This window comes from Antedon bifida, chromosome 7 (assembly GCF_963402885.1).
Source record: "Antedon bifida chromosome 7, ecAntBifi1.1, whole genome shotgun sequence".
Taxonomy (NCBI): Eukaryota; Metazoa; Echinodermata; class Crinoidea; order Comatulida; family Antedonidae; genus Antedon; species Antedon bifida.
This window is the reverse complement of record NC_136232.1, coordinates 6,561,306-6,584,521: the sequence shown is the minus strand read 5'-3', so window position 1 is coordinate 6,584,521 and position 23,216 is coordinate 6,561,306. Positions and strand designations below refer to the sequence as shown.

The 23,216-nt window shown below is 32.6% G+C and overlaps 1 protein-coding gene across 3 annotated transcripts in view; it reads left to right on the top strand.

Moving 5' to 3' along the window:
• LOC144847643 (uncharacterized) overlaps window positions 1-20,791 on the top strand; it is a 31,239-nt gene extending 10,448 nt beyond the window's left edge. For 2 of the 3 annotated variants that reach the window (XM_078704122.1, XM_078704121.1), the window contains exons 7-8: window positions 3,248-3,324; window positions 20,228-20,791. In XM_078704122.1, the coding sequence (XP_078560248.1) occupies window positions 3,248-3,272 (25 nt within the window). In that variant the 3' untranslated portion in view covers window positions 3,273-3,324; window positions 20,228-20,791. Of the gene's footprint in view, window positions 1-568; window positions 963-3,247; window positions 3,325-20,227 lie in introns of those variants that run through there. The other variant, XM_078704123.1, reaches the window with a different exon arrangement.
• The last annotated feature ends 2,425 nt before the right edge of the window (window positions 20,792-23,216 follow it).

Genomic DNA, 23,216 nt, shown 5'->3' with positions numbered 1-23,216 from the left:
AATCGGATTTTGAAGTTCCTTGAGATTTTTTTTTTTTGCATACATGAAAGCTCAGAGGTCTCAACTTGAAAAATTGAAATATCACAAAACAGAGGGTGCTATAAAACGGAAAAGATGCATCATACTATAGAGGGTGCTATTAAAACAATATTTTAGACAGGCATCTATAGTAAACAATAGATATTCCAGCCGATTTCAGTAGGAAAGATAAAAAACACCTTTTAACAGTAACAATAATACATTTATACATTATCAGGCATGTTTTTTCCACATGTTCTAAAATCATACCACTATAACGGGTGACCCGGGTCTTTAAACCTATTTTTAAAGTCTACTTTGAGTTGAGCCAATGGGATGACTAGAAAAGAGTGAAAACAGGGACTTGCTTTTACCAATTTTACTTATTTCTTTTTACAAATTGTATACATTTTCAATAACATGCATATTTCGATTAAATAAGATTACCGCAGCAAAACTTATATCAATAAATATGTGAGTCAACCGTAATCACATTTTAATTACATGTTACCATGACAACTATTACACTAACCCTTTTCATTGTTTTCAGTGGAATAAACAGAGGGGAAAAATGATTGATAAAGTTGAAATTGTGAACAATCCGTCAAGGTAGAGCGATTAAATAAGCGTTAGAGAGACCGCCTGTAATCTGAAATCCAGTTTAATACTGTCAGACCTTGGTGATAATCTAGCCACCATTTCGACAATTGTTACTATCAATTGAGCTTAATTACACTGCATATTATTGTGCAATATGCTAAAACTTTAAACCATTTAGAGAAAAAAAATATGTTAGTAATGAGATAAAATTAAACTTTTAGAACAGTGAAGTGTCGGTCAGGATTTTGACCAAAAAAAACTCATTCATTTAAACTTTTTTTGTATATCTATAGGGAAGAATCAACCATTAGTTGATCAGGGCCTACGTGGTTAAATGTTGAATTGAATTAAATTATTTCTCATTTATCAAAGATGGCATAATTTTACAATAGTTCTAATATATTCATTTTTGCACTGTTTATGTAGCAATGATGTAGAGTATCCAATATAAAATATATTATTAATTAGCCATATTATATCATTTTATTATATATTTATATTGATTACTGTACGTTTTAGCTTTTTTGTTGGAGTGGCACGCCTAATTGGCGACAGAAGCTATTGGCCTCTTTTGTCACTCCTTCGCGCAATAGCTATTTTTTTGTATTGTTATTTCTGTATAACTATGTTTGCCGAAAATAATAAAATAAAAAAATATTTGATTGGGCATTTTCTAGTAAGTATTATATAACAGTTGCTTGAACATTAAGTACATACTTCACGAACGAATGTGCGTTAATTATCGTTTATCATTTAAATAGAAATGATACTTTAACAAATTTCCTTTTGAGCACAAATGTTCATAATTGAATACACAAAACATTAATCATTAATCATCATTAAATTTAAATTTATACTTTCTTTCAAACTCAAAAACAATACGTTGCACACGTTTGAAAGAAAACTGTTTGTCGCTATATGCATATTTTCCATCCAACAAAGGCATGATAATATGAGTTTATAATAATGAACCAGGATTAGAGAATATGAGTATGAGAACCGTCAAGAAATATATACCAATAACTTAACGCGTAGCATGGCCTTAACATTCATAAGTATTTTAACCTTGATGCATGATAGCTTATATCTCAAACCGTTCCTGATCTGTCAGTAATTCCACGTCTTTTTAATAGCGTTTTTCCTAAGACTCATCAAGGCATACCGAAATCTCCAATTTTACGTTATAATGCATGAAATCGCGTCTCTATTCATCCTCTGTAACGCTTAACTGACCACATTGATTGGGAACTTTTTTCGAACAAAACATTCTTCATACGGTATTCCACAATCTATCATTTAGATTGGCTGACGGTAATTTTATAACTATCTTATATCCCTAAATCCTGTTTTTTATGGTCTTTTTGGATTACGGTAGAAATGTGATGAATATCTGCTGGGAATGCCTTAATAAACCTTTGTTTTGTTGTCATCGAATTCAACTAAATAACAAATAGTGAACTTTCTTTCTACATTTCTACAGTTTATCGGTTACTGCCCTTCAAATATTACTAGAAATAAGACCAAATAACATATTAAATAATAAAACAAATTATAACAAAAGAAATAAAATAATGTATTCTTTCATATAAATGCTTAAAACTCAAATAATTATCAGGGGCTGTGTAGCCTACTATAGAATCCCTCCTTTGTGATACCCCCTCCCCTATTCATGGAACACCTATTCATATTGGGTTGTACTATAATTAGATTGAATTTATTTTACCACTTCAATACCAGTCTTCGTTTTTCCAAATCTAAAGTTAATGATAAAAGCTGCTAAGAGTAATCGTGTCACCAAATTTTAATTTTGTCTTTGCCTATTAAGTTTTGCTAATGCCAAATTTACTTTATTTTAGTGGTTTATATAAAAAAAATTGAAAAAAATTATTAAAGAGTAAAATTGGAATTATCTTGAGTATAGTAAATGACCTTGTAAAATAATAATTACAAAAAGACCTTGGCCCTGACAGCAATGCCTAGTTTCCTGTCTTACCACAGCACGCGCTACATGGGTGCAACACGATGATAATGAATTAGACAAACCACGAACAAATGCGAGTGTTAATATTTGGTTTTAAGTCTAGATTATTAATCAACGATCTTAGAAAATTTTAATAAATTAATTTGAAAAAAAATAACATTATGTCCTCATAACTTGCAAATAAACATAATACAAATAATGAATGTGGAATGGAGAGAATATTGAGTTGAAAAATTGGGAAGTAAACTCATGGAAATATTCTCACCATTCAATGAATACAAAGCAGTACACCTCTAGTAATGCAGTAAAGCTCTGTCTACACTGTCTACTTTATTGACTAAAATAGTGATGTGCCCATATGGACATGAGGGGGACATGATGATGTCATATCAGTACCATATTTTGCCATATTACTACCATATTTGGGAACATCACACTTTTTTTGTCAAACTAGTTTGATAGTATAGACAGAGTTTAATAATAGAGGTAGTAGTTTTATTCAATTAATCCACTATCTTGTCGAGGGCTAGGCCAAAGATTGTTTCCGAATGCACAACAGCCTTGGTACTTTTTATATTTAATATGAAACTATGCTTTCTAAAGTCAAACACTTTATATACTTTAGTCAGTATTGTTTGTATTTTTCAGGCTGGAAGATAAACAAAAAAGTTAACAACACAATAATATTCAAAAATAGCAAGAGAAGAATTTTCCTAATTTTACAGGTAGGTATTAAGTTAATTGGATTACTGATAGATCTCATCCTTATAACAATTAAGCTCTGTTTACACTATCAAACTAGTTTGACAAAAAAAAGTGTGATATGCCCAAATATGGTAGTGATATGCCCAAATATAGTAGTGATATGCCCAAATATGGTAGTGATATGTCCAAATATGGTAGTGATATGACACCATCATGTCCATATATGGGCACATTTTATTGTCACATAAAGTTTGATAGTGTAGACACAGCTTTACAGAAAAATCAGTGGTACAGTACATTAGAACCCATATAACAGTGACACCTTTGGGACTAACAATTAATAGGGATCCACCTGTATAGTGGATGGCCATGTTAAAACATGTATGTTCTTAGTGTCATGGGAATGTATCCCCTTAATAGGATCCTCCACTGAATAGAAAAAAAAAAGGGTTTCTATTATATTAAATATATACTTAAATGTCAATACAGAATGGTTTTAAGATGGAATCCTGCCAATTTTATTTTTTGTGAGCTCAATAAAAGTTCTTCCCATTTATCGGTTCAGGCAGGGAGATGTCATAATTATTTTACATCTCTTTGGTTCAGGTAAATGTAACAGATCTTCATTCATTCAGTACATCTGCTAACCAGGTTATATTTTTATGATTTCGCACAACAACACATTTTTATTAAACATATACGTACAGTACAATATTATGCTACGCCATGCAACGCCCCTCACTTCTCATTTTACACATTCTTAAGGTGAAAATAATTATATTTCTGAATGTCCATAAAATGTAGCTTTTTAAAGACTTGTGACCACCCACGTTAATGAATTAATCAATGTATGTGATTCCCAGTTGTAATCAACTTGAAAGCTAAAATTTATTACGACTTTTGTAAATGTTACATGGGAGTTATTATACATTGTACCTTACATAATGCAGATCATTACTAAAGCTATGTCTACACTATCAAACTAGTTTGACAAAAAAAGTGTGATGTGCCCAAATATGCTATTGATATCATCAAGTCCATATATGGGCACATCACATTTTTTGTCACATAAAGTTTGATAGTGTAGACAGAGCTTAACATAATGCAGATCTTCACGTAATGTGTTGCTTTTTACATTTGTAATTACAATTAATGTTGGACCTTATCCAACGTAAGCTGTCTGCAGGTTTAGATTATGTAACTCATTGTTTTCTAAATGATTATTTTTGTGAGGAAACCGTGGAAGTACATTTTAAAAATTATTTTTAAAAATGTGTAGGCGTATCGGAATGAATTTAATGAGCGAATTGGTATAATTTTGGTGGTCATAACGCGACATTTTGTTTTTACGATGCATCAGTAGATTATACAGAGTGATATGGTCATTCTGAATACGCTCAGAAAGCATGTGCAGAATTATTTTAGTCTAGTGATGTGTCGTGAAAATAAAAGTTCGCTTAGTTATTTTGCGGGGGGTTGATCTCTAGGTCATCAGCTCGGACACATTTTGCATTGTCAAACTATGCCTTCTCTTCTAATTATTGATGTAAGTTCTAGTAGGTCTCCATAATGTGTATCATCAGTGTATCACTTTATCATCACTTTTTTATAAGGAGTATATAACAATAATAGTATCCTAGAATTATAAAGTGCCAATGTTGTGAAACCTCTAAGCGCTGTACATATTATTACCCTGGTCATTTTTTGGATCAAACAAGTATGGAAACATACTCCCATAATGCTAGTAATCAGCACAAAGTTGTGAATTGGCCTTACCAGGTACCCATTTGTACACCTGGTTGGAGAGAGGCAAACATTAGTAAAGTATCTTTCCTAAGGATACAATTACAAGCAATGCGACGAGCATTGGATTCGAACCCATGATTTCACATAAGTAGTCCAACATCCAACACACTGCGCCACATGCCCATTATTACCATTATGTCATTATCATGAACCGACACGTAGCATCACAGAATCATTATCAGCCACCATACAGCATCACAGGATTATCTTGCATCTCAAGTAGGCCGTATAAATGGGTAACCGTACGTTATTATCATGATATGCAGACTGAAGCAAGTCATCCTAAGTGTACGTGACAATACCCCATCTTAAGGATTACACATAACTACTTTTGTTATCTGTTGCACAAATGCATGGTATTACATGGACATTGAAACAACAATAACAGTATTTCAAACGTGCATTGTTTTCACATATTGAAGGTTTTTCAAGTGTTGTCTCTGTCTCGTTTCTTACATCAATTTCTCTATTCTTTTCATTTAATTTCGATTGACATTTGCATAATAATATATAAATGATAATATTGATGAATAAGCACGATAAAATTAAATGCATAATTTAATATGATTTAATATGTTTTTGATGATAAAAAAAAAAATAATAATAATATGTATATTATAATGTTCTATCTATTAAAAACCTTTTAAATAGTATTTTAGTATTTTTTCCAATAAAAAAATATATAAATATAATCGATGATTAATAATTGAATTTATAGTGAATTAACAATTGTGAAAACTACAATCGACAAGTATCAATATCAGCAATTTCTTCACATCTTTTTTTTAAATCCTTTGTTCTCATTCAGAAAATGTGTTTGGGTACTGTATCAAAACTATTGTACTGCAGTAATTATAATTATTTTGTTTGTTATTCTTTAACTCTGTTAATAATAATAATACGTTAATATGGGCTATAACGCCTCTAAGCACTTCACTATTAGTATTACCCCAGTAATCAAACACATCTGGAACGTACTCCCATAATAATGGAGCCAATAATCTACCTAACCAGGTATCCATTTGTACACTTGGGTGGAGGGATGCAAACTTAATTATAAGTATCTTGCCTTAGGATACAAGCAATGTGTGGTGAGCTTTGGATTCGAACCCACGATCTCAATGTTGAGAAAACGTTTTTGGGAGTACGTAGGCCTTCACACGGTTTATTGCTGCGACTGCCTCATAAACATTAAAACAAACTAAATTAATACGTTTTAATGCAGTAAATACTGCAGTACCTGCAGTAGAACATGATTCGTTAATGAGTTGGACTTTTGCAAAACAAGTGTTTAGATTTTAATTACTCAGCTCTTATGAGTAGCGATCAGTCAAAATGATTTCTTAATCTTTACGTTTAAAAAATCATTAATGAGCAAGGATTTGTAACTGACGATCAAGGTCATTTATTGCGGATATCATTTCTAATCAATATTTTAAATTTTTGTAATTTATCATAAATCATGTTTAACAAAGATATCTCATTTTGCCATAATTAGCTTTCTAATACCCTGTTCACACAGTAAACTGTAGCATACAGCTTTAGTGTGGTTGTAAATTTTAACAAATTATTAACTTTCTAACACCCTGTTCACAAAATAAATGTAACATACAGCCTTTTAAAACAGTTGTAAATTTTACTCAATAATTTGCTTAATGTCCTGTTCTCACACAGAAATATAACATGCCTTAGCATGGTTGTAAATGTTACTCATTAATTACTTTATTTTCCTGTTCAAACAGGTTGTAAATAGTTGTAAATTCTACTTATTAATTAGCTTTAGCCTACAATATTATACCTTGTTCACACAAGAAATGTTTCATTCTTTTTTAGTAAATTGAAAAATGGACAAAATCATTTTCATTTTATCAATTTGTGTTTTGGATATGATTCAAACCCAAAATTAGATTAATATTAGACAACATACCTTAAATTGGATGACAGCGTTTTACCTATAGAGTATCACGGTGTGACTTCACAACAATAGCGGGCGCTGCATGGTTGCTAGCCAACCAAAAAATGCGTTCAACGCTACTATGTTGATAAACTGTAAAGATCTGTATTTCTATCAAATTATGTATCTTAACTTGATTTTTTTTAACTTAAACTGTAGTTGAAGAAGAAAAAGATTATTAAAAACAATTATTTAGTGATCTTTTGAAATTTTAGTTTGTTTTTATTGAAAATTATTAAGTTTTAAAATGACTACTTCAATAAGCCTATTCCAAACCATTGGTGACCTTGGAGTCACTCAGGCAGGTTGAACGCATTTTTGGTTGCGCTAGCAACCACGCAGCGCCACCTACCGTCGTGACGTCAGCACCGTGATACTCTATATATATAAAAGATTTTTTTAATTTTGAAATAAAAAAAACAAATTGTAATGCCTTATCCAAATGCCCTCCCTCCCCCTACTTTCTTTAATGTCTATCGTAACAGTTGTAAAACAGTCGTTTCATGTTTTCATTTTATAATGTAGTTTTATCATCAGATAATAATGGTTGCATAGCAATGGACATTATCATCTTATGTTACTCTCTCCTTCCTCATTCTATGGATTTGCTTTCGTTCCCATAATGGAAATGGATTCATTTGGATTAACTTGATGCAAACTGCGGACAAAAGCTCTACGTCGTTGAAATTTTCTAAAAGGAATTGCTGTCTAACAAAAAACTGGCACCGTCGAATTAACTTCGCAACGAGGGAAAGTATTTAAAATCTAATGGTCAAAAAATAATGGAGAATCCATTATCCTTTTTTTAGGCTTGGTACATGTACATACGGCTTTGAATTGTTATTGTAGTATGTATGAAATGTGAGATGAAATCATTTCATTTACATTAATAATGAAATTACAGTACTGTATACATAGAACAATTTCAATTAGTATACTGTAACTTAAAAAAATCTTCACTTGTAAGCTGGCCATAATTTAAATATCTTTCTAAATCAAAATCATTATCAGATTTGTTAATAAATCCTTGTAAGATTTTGGAATCAATTTTAATAACTCGCAAGAGCAGTGACCGATTTTCCACTTAAATTAGTAGAATCAAAATACTTTGTTCAGAATCTATGAGTTTAATATAATGATAATCTTTCTGCAGTTCAATACGGTCGAAGCCTAATAGTTGATGTGTTGGTGTGTAGATTGATATTGATTTTCTCGCTTGAGACTGGGGATGGAGCTGGGGGGTTGGGGTTGTGGAAATGGTGGAGACGATAGATAGGAACTTGTAACAGTGCTTTGATCTTATGTCTGGTTGCTACAGACACCAACAGTATTGTACTATGTACATACTCAGTAATTTTTAAAAACATTACTAACAATAACATCAATACTAGTTTAAAGAAGTCTAAAAATTAATGATTAAATTTCTCTTTCTAAATTTTGCAATAGTATTTTGTTATCTTATCTTCAGTAAAACCATAAAAAAAATATTTTACATTTAAAATTGAGATAAACCAATTCCCATAAGGCTTTAAGATAGCTCATAATTTGTCTGTATATTGACCATAAATTAGTGTACTGGGACCAAAAGTATGTAGAAATTATTTTTCTCAGCATTTCATCCTCCAAGGCTGAATACTCCATCAAAATTGATTTGATTTAAAAGTTCATTTTCATTTATAAAACAACTAATTTATAAATGAGATTTCAGTGAAATTTATTATGCAATGCAAGAACACCAAGTCCAAGTTCTAGATGGCAAATCATTTTCAAAAGATTTTGGCACATGTGGCATTTCATAGTATACTTTATCTGGAAATCGTCATCACTAATACTAGTAATGGAAATACTAACAATAAAAAACACTTGGGGCAAGTCTAATGAGAATGAATGTTTATGAAAATTCATTTTTTCTATTTATTTTGAGCTCATTTAGTAAAATCAGTAACAAAAAAACTAACAATGTCAGTTGTCAGCCAACTATTTTTAGATTATTTCCATTGTTATAGAATGTGATTCAGTCTCAGTTTGTTTATATTTACAGCAAAATTACATAATCAAATTATTTTTAACAGATGCAGTTTAATTAGCATGTTGTAAACAAGAAACGTAACTAGGCCGAGTAAGAAAACGATATCAAACAATTTAGGCCTAAATAATGAAGTGTATGATGTTCACAATTGTATAGAATATGAATCCATAGCACAATGTTCATTTAATCACCGTAATCTATTGAAATAAAAACAATTCCCAATAAAAACGTGGAAACCCTACTAACAGTCTTTTAAAAATGTTGCTTTATTTTATCGGCATCATATATATATATATATATATATATATAAACACAGCAGGCAAAGAACATTAATTCTAAACCGCCCGGTGATATACTGAAATTTAATTAATTAATTTGAAATGATAAAGATGAGGAAATCTGTGAGAATGAGAAAAAGTCGCCCCAACCGAGACTCGAACTCGGACCGTCTGCTTGATATGCAGTTGCCCTAACCATTAGACCACTGGGGCTTTCATGGTATTGTTCAAACTCAATTGGATAGCGACTCTTTAACATTCTCAGCGTGGTACGGCGGAACAGCACTAGTCCTCAGTTGTACGCACGCGCAACAGAGATCAAATTGATACGCCCTCATCTTTCAGTATTTCATTAATTCTAAACCACCCGGTGATATACTGAACCGGGCGGTTTAGAATTAATGTTCTTTGCCTGCTGTGTTTATATATATAAAAGTATCTCTTCGGAGATCCCGTCTCGTGAATAAAAATACTGAAAGGGCGTATCAATTTGATCTCTGAACGAACGTAAAAAAAGTGAATATTATCTTTTATTTTTAAAATATGTTGCAGCATAAATTGTTTTATTTATTTTTTTATTATTTATAAATTATTTTATTTTTGGCTTTGATTTATTGTATCAAAATGGTAGATCATCCTGCATCTCAATCTACTACCCAGATATGGTAGTGATATGCCCAAATATGGTAATGAAATGCTTAAATATGGTAGTAATATGACATCATCATGGCCATATATTTGCACATCACATTTTTTTGTCACATAAAGTTTGATAGTGTAGATAGAGATTTATACATAATTGTGTGTATATGAATGATATAATGTTGCACTTTACAGTATTTGAGGGGGCATTTGATCCAAACGATGTTCAATTGAGAGTGGGGAAGTGTGTATTCGAAGGGGGTATTTATTAAAATCTGGACATTTATGCAAATAACTATAGTATTGTAAAATGTATGCCTACATTTTTGTCTTGTAAAGGTCAATTAATCAAAGTCGTAAGTGTCCGAAGAAAAGAAACAAAGTCATTTTGATAATTAAAATCTGATCAGGAAGACGGTTTTAATTGGGATACAGTCCAATTTTTATGCTTCTCGAGCGATCTTTAATATGCCGTACCTTGCTTTACTGATGTAACCCACATATCAAGTTAAGTCGGCAATGAGCATAGAAAGCTCATCAATTGCTAATTAATTTGCTGCAAATGTAGGTCAAAATTTTACTGTGGGATTTACAGTAACAATTTAGATGCCGTTGCGAATCACACAGTAAAACCACTCACCTGATTAGATTGGGGAAATGAGAGTTTAAAGCTGTCTCACTGTAAATAAGTTATAGATTCACGGCATTAAAGGTGCACTGTGTGTTTTAACAATATCTTGATCAGATTCATATTTTTGCTTAGATGGAGAGGAGGAGGAGGAGGTGGGGTACAGTTATACACGTCATGAGAGGCTACAACTCCCCCTCCCCATGTCTGGATATGAACATTATGACATTGATGATAGAGAGTAATAAAAGTATTACCACATTTGACTGAGGATAAACCTGGGTATAAAATTTTGGGAAAATTAGTCAGTGGAATTGATTAAATCTGGATTGCATTAACGGTGGTTTTTTTTAAATATAAATTTGGGAGTGGTTTTATATTCAAATTGCATTAACAAATAGTTTTGTGTCCAAATTTAATCTAAATTTGGGGGTGGGGTTATAATTGAATTGCTAACAATGGTTTTGTGTCCAAATTTTATCTAAGTTTGAGGGTGGGTATTGGTAACAATGATTTTGTGTCCAAATTTAATCTAAATTTGGGAGTGGGGTTATAATTTGGAGGTACACACTTAATGGGTGACAGTGGCTTAGGCTGCTTTTGTGCTTTCCTGGCAGCTAGTGACTATGATTTTATATTTTCTTTTGCGTTGTGTTTGTTTAATTTGTTGATTTGTATTATATTTTGTAAAATGTATCTTTTGCCTGAATAAATAATAATAATAATAATAATAATAATAATAATTGAATTGCAATAACAATGGTTTTGTGTCCAAATTTAGTCTAAATGTTGGGTCGGATTTACTCATGGTACTGCACTCGGTCAGAATTTTCATTTTTGCCATTCAATTTGAGTGATATTACTTTTAAAAAGTCTACAAGAGACTGAACATTTTAGAATGTACACCAATAATACAGTAGTGGCTGTGTTCTGATGTTGTTCTTCTATTCAAATTTAATAATTAAATTACTGCAATATTTTTCCCATCTATGGAGGAGAGGCAGTTTATCTTTAAGAGCTTGCATTTGGATGTGATTGTGCATAAGATGCTTAGATTGGCTTAGAGTACCATTTTTAGTTTTCAACATTCGTTTGATGATCAATCAATTAATCAACGTCAGAACAAGATTACTCGATGAACTGTATCATCTGATGAAAGTCTATAAAAGTATAATTTGAATGCCTGTATGACCGTAAATCTTTTCAGTTTCTAATACAATTTACAAATTCTTGTTCACAGGACCAGCGTCTGTTCTAAAATAATAATAATATGATCAGCAATTTTAGTTTTTCAATTACATATAAAAATATGAAAAATTGTTAAAATTAACTACCATTTTTCTAGGTTGTTAAAAATAATTAGTTTTCCCTCGGGTCATTGGGTTTCGACTTATTGCTAAAGTAATACATAGGATGCAAAATTACACAAATTTCAATTTAAGAATGTGTTGGCAGTTAATAAAATTAAACATAGGACATGGCTAAAAATTATAAAAGAAAACTACTTTAGTTTGGTTAAAATATTTATAGTAATGTATTATTACTATTAAATGGAGTGGAGTTAAATAATAACTATACACTGTAATAAATTATATTTTTATTAAACAATTCAAGTCTAAAATAATATATTAGGCAAGTTACAAACAAAAACACACTCTTTGATCATGATATTGATATTGTCTTTTAATAGGCCTGTACTGTGTGAATAGATAAGAGAACAAAACCCTGAAATACTTATCACCACCTCTCAACATGGTTATGTTATTATGCTTTGAGACGTAATAAATAATTCTTTCCAATAATGTTACAACCAAGAATTCTTAGTAACCTAATTTTAGCACCTCCTGGTCCAATAAATCTGATGATTTTGGAAAATTTTGTAATGATTTATTCGATAATTGACACTGTTCTGTCATCGGTAATTATCGAATGTGATAAAGAAACACATTAATGGTTGTCAATCAGATTAGGACAACTTACTGTACTCTAAATTGGAATGGATAGATTGAAAAATGGATTCTAATCATTGAAATATGAGCGCTTTGACAACTAAGCTTAGACTGTAAAATACTTTCTTTGTCAGCTATTTGAAAAATAGTACTGTAGCACTGTGGTAGCTATACAGGTTTTACTAATGTTTAACATGTTGATGGGGGGACACCTTCAAAACCCAACAAAGTTTCTTTTTAATAGCGGTGTCCCCTCAATAGTGGTGTCCCCTCAATAGTGATGTCTCATAATAGCAGAGTGTTCCCTCAATAGTAGTGTCCTGCAATAGCAGTGTCTCCTCAATAGTGGTGTCCCCTCAAGCTGTGTCCTGCACTAGCAGCGTCCCCTCAATAGCATGCCCCCTCAATAGTGGTGTTCCCTCAATAGTGGTGTCCTCTCAATAGTGGTGTCCTCTCAGTAGCGACACCTCAATAGTGGTGTCCCCTCAAGATGTGTCCTGCACTAGCAGCGTCCCCTCAATAGCATGTCCCCTTAATAGTGGTGTCCCCTCAATAGTGGTGTCCTCTCAGTAGCGACACCTCAATAGTGGTGTCCCCTCAAGATGTGTCCTGCACTAGCAGCGTCCCCTCAATAGCATGTCCCCTTAATAGTGGTGTCTCCTCAATAGTGGTGTCCTCTCAGTAGCGACACCTCAATAGTGGTGTCCCCTCAATAGTGGTGTCCTCTCAATAGCGACACCTCAATAGTTGTGTCCCCTCAATAGTGGTGTCCTCTCAGTAGCGACACCTCAATAGTGGTGTCCCCTCAATAGTCACTGTCCTCTCAATAGTGGTGTCCCCTCAATAGTGGTGTCCTCTCAGTAGTGGTGTCCCCTCAAGCTGTGTCCTGCACTAGCAGAGCGTCTCCTCAATAGCATGTCCCCTCAATAGTGGTGTCCCCTCAATAGTGGTGTCCCCTCAATAGTGGTGTCTCCTCAGTAGTGGTGTCCTCTCGCGACACCTCAATAGTTGTGTCCCCTCAGTAGAGGTGTCTTTGGAACAGAGGTGTTCAAAGGAAAAGAGGCTCTACTGTATTTCAAAATGTCTATCTATAAAGAAAGTGCCATTCAACTAGTTAGCTTTTACTGCCATAAAATGGGGGTAAAATTTTACTAGATTTCAAATTTTGACCAAATTTACTAAAACATGATTGAAATATCAGTATTATAAAATAATTCCCTCAAATTTTTATAATTAATTTGTGAAAAATGTATAAATTACTGTATTTCATGATCATTTTAAAGTTGTATTTTTTATTGTATATTATAATTTGACATCTAGTACACACATTGCTTATGTCACGAAAAGGAAATACATAACATTCAAATTTCCCCTGATTATTCCATCAACCTTTCGAGAAGTCCGGATACAGTCAATTTACAATTCTATTTCTAAAATCCGCTTTGCGGTTATGCGACAGAACGTTCCCACTATGTTAAATACTAGTGACGTTCTTGGCGTTTGTCTGGGAGGTAATTCAATAATTTGTAACATACTTTATATGAAGAGCTTCAATCAACACATACGGACGCAAACGTGTTGTTTTCATGCTAGAATGTGTTATATAACAATGAACATATGTATTAGATTTATGACCGGATCGTAGGATGAAGACAATGTTTAAGAATGCGATAAAACCGATATTTTTTACAATTTCATTTAGGCCAAATTTAAAAAAATGTTTAGTTTTCACGCCAGGGATTTAAAATTTTATTAGCTGCCATTGTGACGTACCAATTGAAAATAGATTTTTTTACACTATTTAGGGAACACCTCTATTAAGAGAATACTTTGTTGGGTATTAAAGGTGTCCCCTATTATTAATATATTTAAAAAATGAATATAAAAAACAGAACTAATATAACTAATAAATGCCTTAAATTTAGGGGTTCAACTGTACTATTACATGAAAAAATATAATATAACTAATAAATGCCTTAAATTTACTTTATGAAAACATAATACTTGACAATTTTGTTTCTTCACTTTAAATTTAATGAATAAACAAATTAATTGGATTGTAATAGTACTTTTATTATGAAATTGTGTTTCCTTTTATTAAAAAAACAATTTCTAAAGCTACTGGGCGAAATCTAGAATGACCTTGATCATGAGATTAATAATATTGCTGGCGCCATCAGGACTAAACCCTAAGCAAATAGTGAGTAACATTATCTCTTTGATGTTGCCATTTATGTCCAAGATCAATTTGATTGGGTTCGTTTAATGATACTAAAAGTCATTATAATTATGCGTGACCTTGCAGCAGATATTCCAACTTTATTTTTGGTTTTTCCCTTTTTATCAGCAAGTGATGTCGCTAAATTTTGTATTCTGAATCTATTTTTAATTTATAATCTAGACTAAATTTAAAGTATATAATTGGTGACCTCATTTCCCTAAAAGATTCAACATTTAGTAACCGACTTTTCTCCCTTATACCATTCATATAGTTATACTATACTCCCCCAAAGGGGACGTATAACCCCAGACAACCTTATTTAACAAAAAATATTTTCATTAGTCTTTTATAAAGGGGAAACCCATATCACTCAGAGATAGTAATTTATATTTATTTTTTTACTTAGTTATTTTGAAGATCTAAAAATAGAACAGTCAAGGATAAAAACAAAGAAAAATTCAAAAAGTCCCCTTCTTTTCACTGTGGTCCCCCTTCCTTCAACATTCCTTTCCACTAGAGTTCCCTCTAATAGCATACACTGAAGTTTAATACAAAGACCAATTATAATTTTCTCCTCTTCTCCTTGGCATGTGTCTCTCTCCCACCCCTCTCCCCCACACCCTGTGTCTTCCCCACCCCTCACCCTGCCTTCAATTCAACCAACTAGTGCATTTACCCCAGTTTCTGCTTACATCTGAGTGCCAATTATGCTCAGTATGGTACATCTATTTATAGAAGATAACGATTTTGCAAAACATTAACACGTCATCATAAACCCATGGATATAATTATAATTAGTACTAGCAACATACTCAGTCAAAACTGTCTTTTCAGGCGTCTGTCTCGTGTATTTTGAAGCTAGTGCCTGTAGCACAGGACCTGAACTGATTCAGAGTTTAATTAAACTTTCAATGAACCTGTGTACATACAATGCTGTGACAATTTGATTAGTTTTTACTATTCATGTGTCAAAGTTTTGAAATAGACACACTGCAACCATGCAAGTACTGTAAAGAACGGAATGATTAATATCAATAGTTACTATAAATTTGTATTGGTTTACAGCAGATCCCCTCCTTTAAGACACCCCTATTAAGGGGACACATTGCTGTGAAATGAACGAGAAGGCAATATTTGTTTTACCACTATGATAACTGTCCTATTCAAGGCACACCTCTATTAAGGGACATTTTGTTGGATCCTGAAGGTGTCAATAATAGTTAGTCTATTGTAATTGTTGTATTGATTTCTCAGATTTTATTTATTAATTTCTCAGGTTTCATTTGTTGATTTCTAGGTTTCATTTTTTTTAACTTTTGCAATTAAATGAAAATTTAAATTAAAAAATGGAACTTCTCCCACACTGAAAGTTTACTTCCGCATATCCTCCCTTCCGCAAAGCTCCTTAGAAGACGTTGCATGGCGCCATTCCCAAGATTAAATGATTAAGATTCCATTGCTAAAGTTTTCATTTTAAAATTGGCAAATTAACGGAAAGGTAGCAGACATCAGGTAGTGTATGCTTAATTAAAAGTTTCCTCGACTCTTTGTAACATCACTTTCATTATCAATATTAACATGGTAATTGCAACAACTAAAATTAATTTTATTTGCCAATTATTTTCATGTTTTACAAGGAAGACTCTATTCAGACAAGCATTGTATTTTAGGGTATTGATTGTGACTTAGTACCCATTCGCACAGCATACACTGTTATTTCTGTTAATACGGTCTTTCTCTGTTCAGAACTTACCTTTGGAATCTTTTATCTCCTTACGTTCAACAATCTGTAAATGTGCACTTTAAAAAAAAAATAATTTAAATTGACAAGTTAAAAATATGCATATTATTAAAATTTATAAAAGGCATAGAAGGAATTCAAAACACCGCCCTGTGATATACAGTATTCAAAATTGATTAATTTTTTAAAAGATGAGGAAATCTGTGAGAATGAGCAAAAGCTGCCCAAACAGAGATTCGAAGCAAGAACCTTCTGCTTGATATGCTTTCATGGTATGGTTCAAATTTTGTTGGATAGCGAGTCTTTAAAGCTCTGTCTACACTATCAAACTAGTTTGACAAAAATTTGTGATGTGCCCAAATATGGTAGTTATATGCTTAAATATGGTATTGATATGACATCATCATGTCCATATATGGGCACATCACATTGTCATATAAAGTTTGATAGTGTAGACAGAGCTTAACACCTGGGCATGAACAACACTAGTTGCAACAGAGATATCAAATTGATACTCCCTTGTCCTGTTGTAATAGTATATTAATTCTTAATAGGCCAACACAATGCAAAAACTGTCAATATAACATTTGTACTATTTAAAACGTCATGTGATCAACATGTTGATTGTGTTAATTTGGAGAAAACAAGGCCATATACATGGCGTGTTCAAGTTAGTGTTTACCGACCAACCGACCGACCAACATAGTTACTAAATAGTGAATCTGTTAAAGTACATTGTCAACCCAGACACCCCTCCCCTAAAAAAATGTCAAAATCCGTTAAGTAATTTAGTTTCTTTTTATGTTGTTTTTCGGAAGTGTGTAAATAATACTTATAGGAAGCTGTCATCCGGCTCAAGGAATCTTTCATTTTTGTTTTTATTATCAATATCATTTTGATAAGATATTTTATATTATTCATTCATATATAGAAAATACAGTATTCACATTTGTTTATCAGCTTGTTTAGACTTCTGGCAGATATTTACATTTGTTTATCAGCTTGTTTAGAGTTTTTACAGATTTACATTCGTTTATTACTGAGCTTCTTTAGGTAGAGTTCTGGAAAAATTGTATTCACAGTATAAAGTAATGCTTCTATTGGATGAATTAAAAGATTCATTTTATTAGGCCCAATTGTTATTTGTTTGAAAGCATAATTGTGTTAACTTAACCCTCAACCCCGTAACACCTATCACTAACTCTAAGGTTGTTCATTCTCCCTATTCTAATGTATGTATGTTGCTTCATATGTTTGTGTGATTGTATACCGAGTACATCATTTTAATATAGGGTATTAAATTATTTTCATAGAAAGTGAGAAACTCTGAACCAAATGCAAATTCTGCGAATCTCAAACCCAACCAGGATTTGAACCCACTCTCTTCTACTTGATATGCATGCATATTTAATTTTTCTAATTTATTGTTTTTAACAGAAGAATATATAATCAAACGAAAAGGAGATGAATCATGGAAAAAATGTAAATATCTAGGATCGCTAATTGACACAGATAACGATATGAAACGCCGAAAACAACTCGCAATATCAGCCTTCAACAACTACAAAGAAATTCTAACACGCAAAAACTTATCACTAGAAGTAAGAATGAGACTATTCAATGTATACGTCAGAAGCATATTCATGTACAACTCAGAATTATGGACAATAACCAAAAAACAAGAGGACGAAATTGACTGTTTTCATAGGAAATTATTAAGAAAAATTATAAAAATTAAGTGGCCGTATACAATCAGAAATATAGAACTATATAGCAGAACGAAAGAACTAAAATGGTCAAACATAATAAGGAAAAGAAAATACAAATGGACCGGACATATGCTAAGGCTTCCGATGGACACTCCAGCCAAATTAGCGTTGACAGAATCCATTCGAAAAGTTAAAAGACCAGTGGGCAGACCAAAAACTACCTGGATAGGAAACATAAATAAAGAACTCAAAAAAGCAAATACATCGATCGCAAAATTAATGACAGACCATCAGACCACCGAAAGAGAGTCATGGAAACGATTAGCGTACGCAATGTCTACCCAAGACGAATAGCGTAACGGATGATGGATGATGATTGTTTTTATTAAAATTAAAGTTGTTATGACTCATATAAGAAAATTATTTTTTGAGTGAGGTTGATTTAGAAAACTTTCTTAACGTGACTTCAATTTCCCAGAAGCATTGCAATTAATTGAATGTCTTTATTCTTTCCTCTGGGTTGTATATAGGATGGGGTGGGTAATGGACAAGCAATTAGAAAATAGGTTATAATTAGCTATAAATAGTAAATTCATTTTACTTTGTTTGAATAAACTATAAAATAATGTGTATACAGAATTATATTAACATTATAAAAAACTCATTTGAGTTACAGCAATGTATTTGGCTTAAACCTTTGTCTACACTATCAAACTTTGTCAAGAAATGTGATGTACCCATATATGAACATGATGATGTCATATTTGGGCACAACTTTTCTAGTTTGATAATGTAGACAGAGCTTAAAGCTGCCTCTGCCCACCATTTTTCTATTTGTTGTTTTTGTGTGTTTTTGTATGTTGTACAGTATTGATTTTATGCTGGTCAAATAAATAAACGAAACAAAACAATTATTATATAAAGAGATACTCTAATTTAAAGGTTACGCATATGCCTGGGTACCAAAATTTACCTATCCAAAGTTAAAAATTGTGCATAGAAATAAACTCAATGTGTCTTGGTGCAGTCCTTGACAATAAGGATTTTTCATTTTTCGATGGCATTCTGTAACTTAAGTACTATATGCATATGTCTAAGTTTTGTTTGGGAATTTTTGTCAGACCCAAATTGGGCGATTCTAGCTCCAGGACCATTTTGGGTCCTTGCTGGCAAAAATGTTAAAATCCTGTTACAGACGTTCTAGGTCATTATTGCTTTACACTGCTTTGCCATTTTTTTTTTTTTTTAGGCAAATTGCCAAGGATAACCATAAGCGAATTCCTTCTTAAAGGTGCCAATCCTGTCCACAAAACAAACATACACAAGATGCTCTACATAATCAAATTCATTAGAAAAAATCCTGACACTGACAGGACTCGAACCCAGGACCCTTAGATTGGTAACCATTGTACAGTCTGGTCCTACTATACAGTATCTACATACAGTATCAGCAATTTATTTGGTTTAATTATAGGTTAACAGGACATTGCACTGCCCCAGTGGACTGTGATCTTAATACTCAATAAATCAATATACCTTTTGACAGGCTGGATGGATTTATTACCTTGAGATCAATTTTATATAATTTGGTTGATAATATTACTGTACTTAATAATTTGTGTGCTATTCAATATATTCAGTATCTGGGAAATAGCATTTTTTATATGGTATTAGTAAAGCACTGTAATGGTCACAAGATTTGTTACAGTATTAGTAATTACAGTTTATTGTACCTTTTACAATTGAAAGGCCCCTCCTTTATGTGACAACATTTTATTGTGCCCATATATGGACATGATGATGTCATATCACTACCATATTTGGGTACATCACAATTTTTTTGTCAAACTAGTTTGATAGTGTAGACAGAGCTTAACACTTTTCTTATGCAGTTCTTGTAAATTAAAAAGTATGTTGCATGTTTGTTACTATATTAAAATGTTATTACAATTATTTTATCTTTTAGAAGAGAAAATTCTTCTGCTGACATTACAAATGAACAGAGAAATACAAAGTTTGTACGAAATGAGAAAAATAATTAAGATTTATACTTGGACACTTTGAACAATCATTGCAATACAGAAAATATTTCTTGGAAAGGTATTAAGTAGCGGAAATAAGGAAACAAGCAAAAGGGGTGAATGTCATGATTAAACATGCCCCATTGTAAATGCTCTTGAGGTAGTTCCATGGTCATGGTCAATAAAGAAATTAATTAATGTAAAAGAAGTGGCAAATATTTGACATGCTATACGATCCATCTTTTAGTGGCAGTGATCAAGTTAGAAGCTTTGAAGGAGCTCTTTTGACCAGTTCACCTTTAATGTGTCTGTACTTTTTAGAAAAGATTTTTATTTAATAGCCGGTAAGGAAATCGGAAATTCATTGAATGAATAATCTGTAATAAAAGTCAGTTGAATGAAAACTTATAGAGTAATTTAGTATAGACAGAGATACTCATTTATTCGTTCTTGACATTAAAAATTGCTGTGGTACACATTTGACCTTTGAATGCCTCACCAGACCAGACTAAATATATATTAGCATGCTAGATTTTATTTATTTTATTTTATTAATTTCGGCAACAAAATAAAACAACAGCGGCTTGATTGTGCTAAGAGGTGTTAATAGGGGACAAACGGTTTCTTTTCGCCACTATAACAATAAAGCCCCCCCCCCCCCCCCCCCCCCATTGTAAAGATCCTCTGGCTATGGGGCTTGAAAGCATTTTAAACAAATGTATAGGCCTAATACAAAATAATAAAAATATCTTTAAAATGTATCCAAAACGTAGTTATTAATTTATCCCAATTAACTTCAGATCATGTACTTTTGATAAGAACCGGTACAACGTTGTGTCCATTTTGAAATGTTCTTATTTTTACGTTGGTTTCAACCCCAAAATTGTCTTATTTCTGAAGATGACATAATTTGACTATAGCCATCAATCATCATCCAATCCCCTGTCATACTACGAGGTTAATGCTACTACTGCAAAGTAGCAAAACTCATTTGTCCAAAAACTTCTTAATAACGAAAACGTCAGAAATCGCCTTCATCCCCGGCTATCCGAATGCTATTACCGATCCATAAATCTTTGCATTTTTACAAGTATACCACTTTACTTGAACATTTTTGTCAGAGGAAAAGACGGTAAATGGAAATGTATAAGATGTTTTTTTATGTCGTTAGTAGAACGCTTAAGAGGCGACCCAAAGTCATATATTCAATTTGATGTTAGTTATCTTTTTAATTGTATCATCAATGTAACATGTAGAAAAATTGTTCGATCATACTATAAAACTCGGTTCTCAGAAACTATGTACCCAAAAGGTTTTAGATTGCGCGATGGATTGAAGTGACAGTCACACCTCGGACAACAATATCGTCAGATCACACACACAATTGATGTTTTTCTGTTCCTAATACTAAACACCATTCTATTTCTACAACGTTTTTTTAGTGTTTTTTTTTCCTTTTCTTGACTTTCATACATTGGCCTATCATGTATGAAATGCAATATTTTTTCACAATTTAGCTGGGCCTACATCGTGTTTAATATAGGCTACGTATGCATTATCGTCTGAAACATATTTTTATAATTCTGTACAATCCTGTTTCTTGTTTTCCTATGTATTCAGATTGTGTAAATAAATGTCTATTGAATTGAATTGAATTGAAAATTGAGCTTAAATCACGGCTCGGACAACCTGAAATAACGAATGTCTTTTCCCTGTTGGTCCGTGTCTTCACTCGCGTCACTTATTACCAGGCAAGCCATAATAAACCGTACATTGCGCTTATTCAGCCACGTCAATTGAACCATGCACGTCAGCGGCCTGTCTATAAAATTAAGTTAATTCACATTTACCTGTACAAATGGTTCATATTATAAAGGTTTACTTACTGGCAACTTAGCAACCGTAGCGAATCCGGATACATTGAAGATATTAGAAAATTAAATCACTCGATATGCTTGTCCGGATTCATTACCGTACTTCATTGTATCTGTAAGTGTGAACATTCACCATGTACGTTCGCACACTGATAATGATGGTACTCGTGCGTTCAAACACTGATAGCAGTGCTAGGGCTTTTGTACACGCGCGTTCAAACACTGATAACAATGGTACCGCTTTTGTACGCGCGCGTTCAAACACTGATAACAATGTTACCGCTTTTAGTACGCGCGCGTTCAAACTGTTGATTATATTAGTACGCCTTTTGACGCGCGCGTTAAAACACTGATAATGGTACGGCTTTTGTACGCGCGCGTCAACTGGGTGCCTCTTCGTGTTGTCATTGACGATTGACTATTGATTGTAGAGTTTGAAACAATACAATTAAAAGTCAATCTTCGTTTTTTAATACAATTGTGTGGTTGAATTTTAATTCTTTCTAAGTTAGGCCCGTGCACCATATTTGAAACAGATTACACTGCAAAACAAGTACTTAACATTGGAAGACATAACCATCTTGGAAAATATCCTAGGGGACCCTTCCAAGTGTAGCATGTAATTGATTTAATGGCAAACAAGCAGAACAAATTTACAAGTGATTTCTGTCTTGTCGGCGACGAAAGATTGGTATTTTATCGTTGTTCATGTTTGACATGCTCGAAAATGCCTTTTCATGTTATACTTATAAAGCATGATATAGGCCTCCTCTATGTTACGGCAGTGCGCAAATCAATGAAATTGTCAGCTCAACACATATCTGTGCTTGGTTTAAGAAGTTATTTCTCCATGTTTCATCATTTTACTCATCCGAGAAGAAAGAAATAGCTTATTTCACAAAGGGAAAATTGCCTTTTAAGTCTGTTTGAAGATGAGAACGAATGAATCACAAATAAAGAGCATCCCCGTGTTTATTTTCGATTTTGTAATAAAAATGTTAATATTTAACTACCGTACTTCAGCTTAATCGCGTATCATTAAAAATATAAAACTGACCAA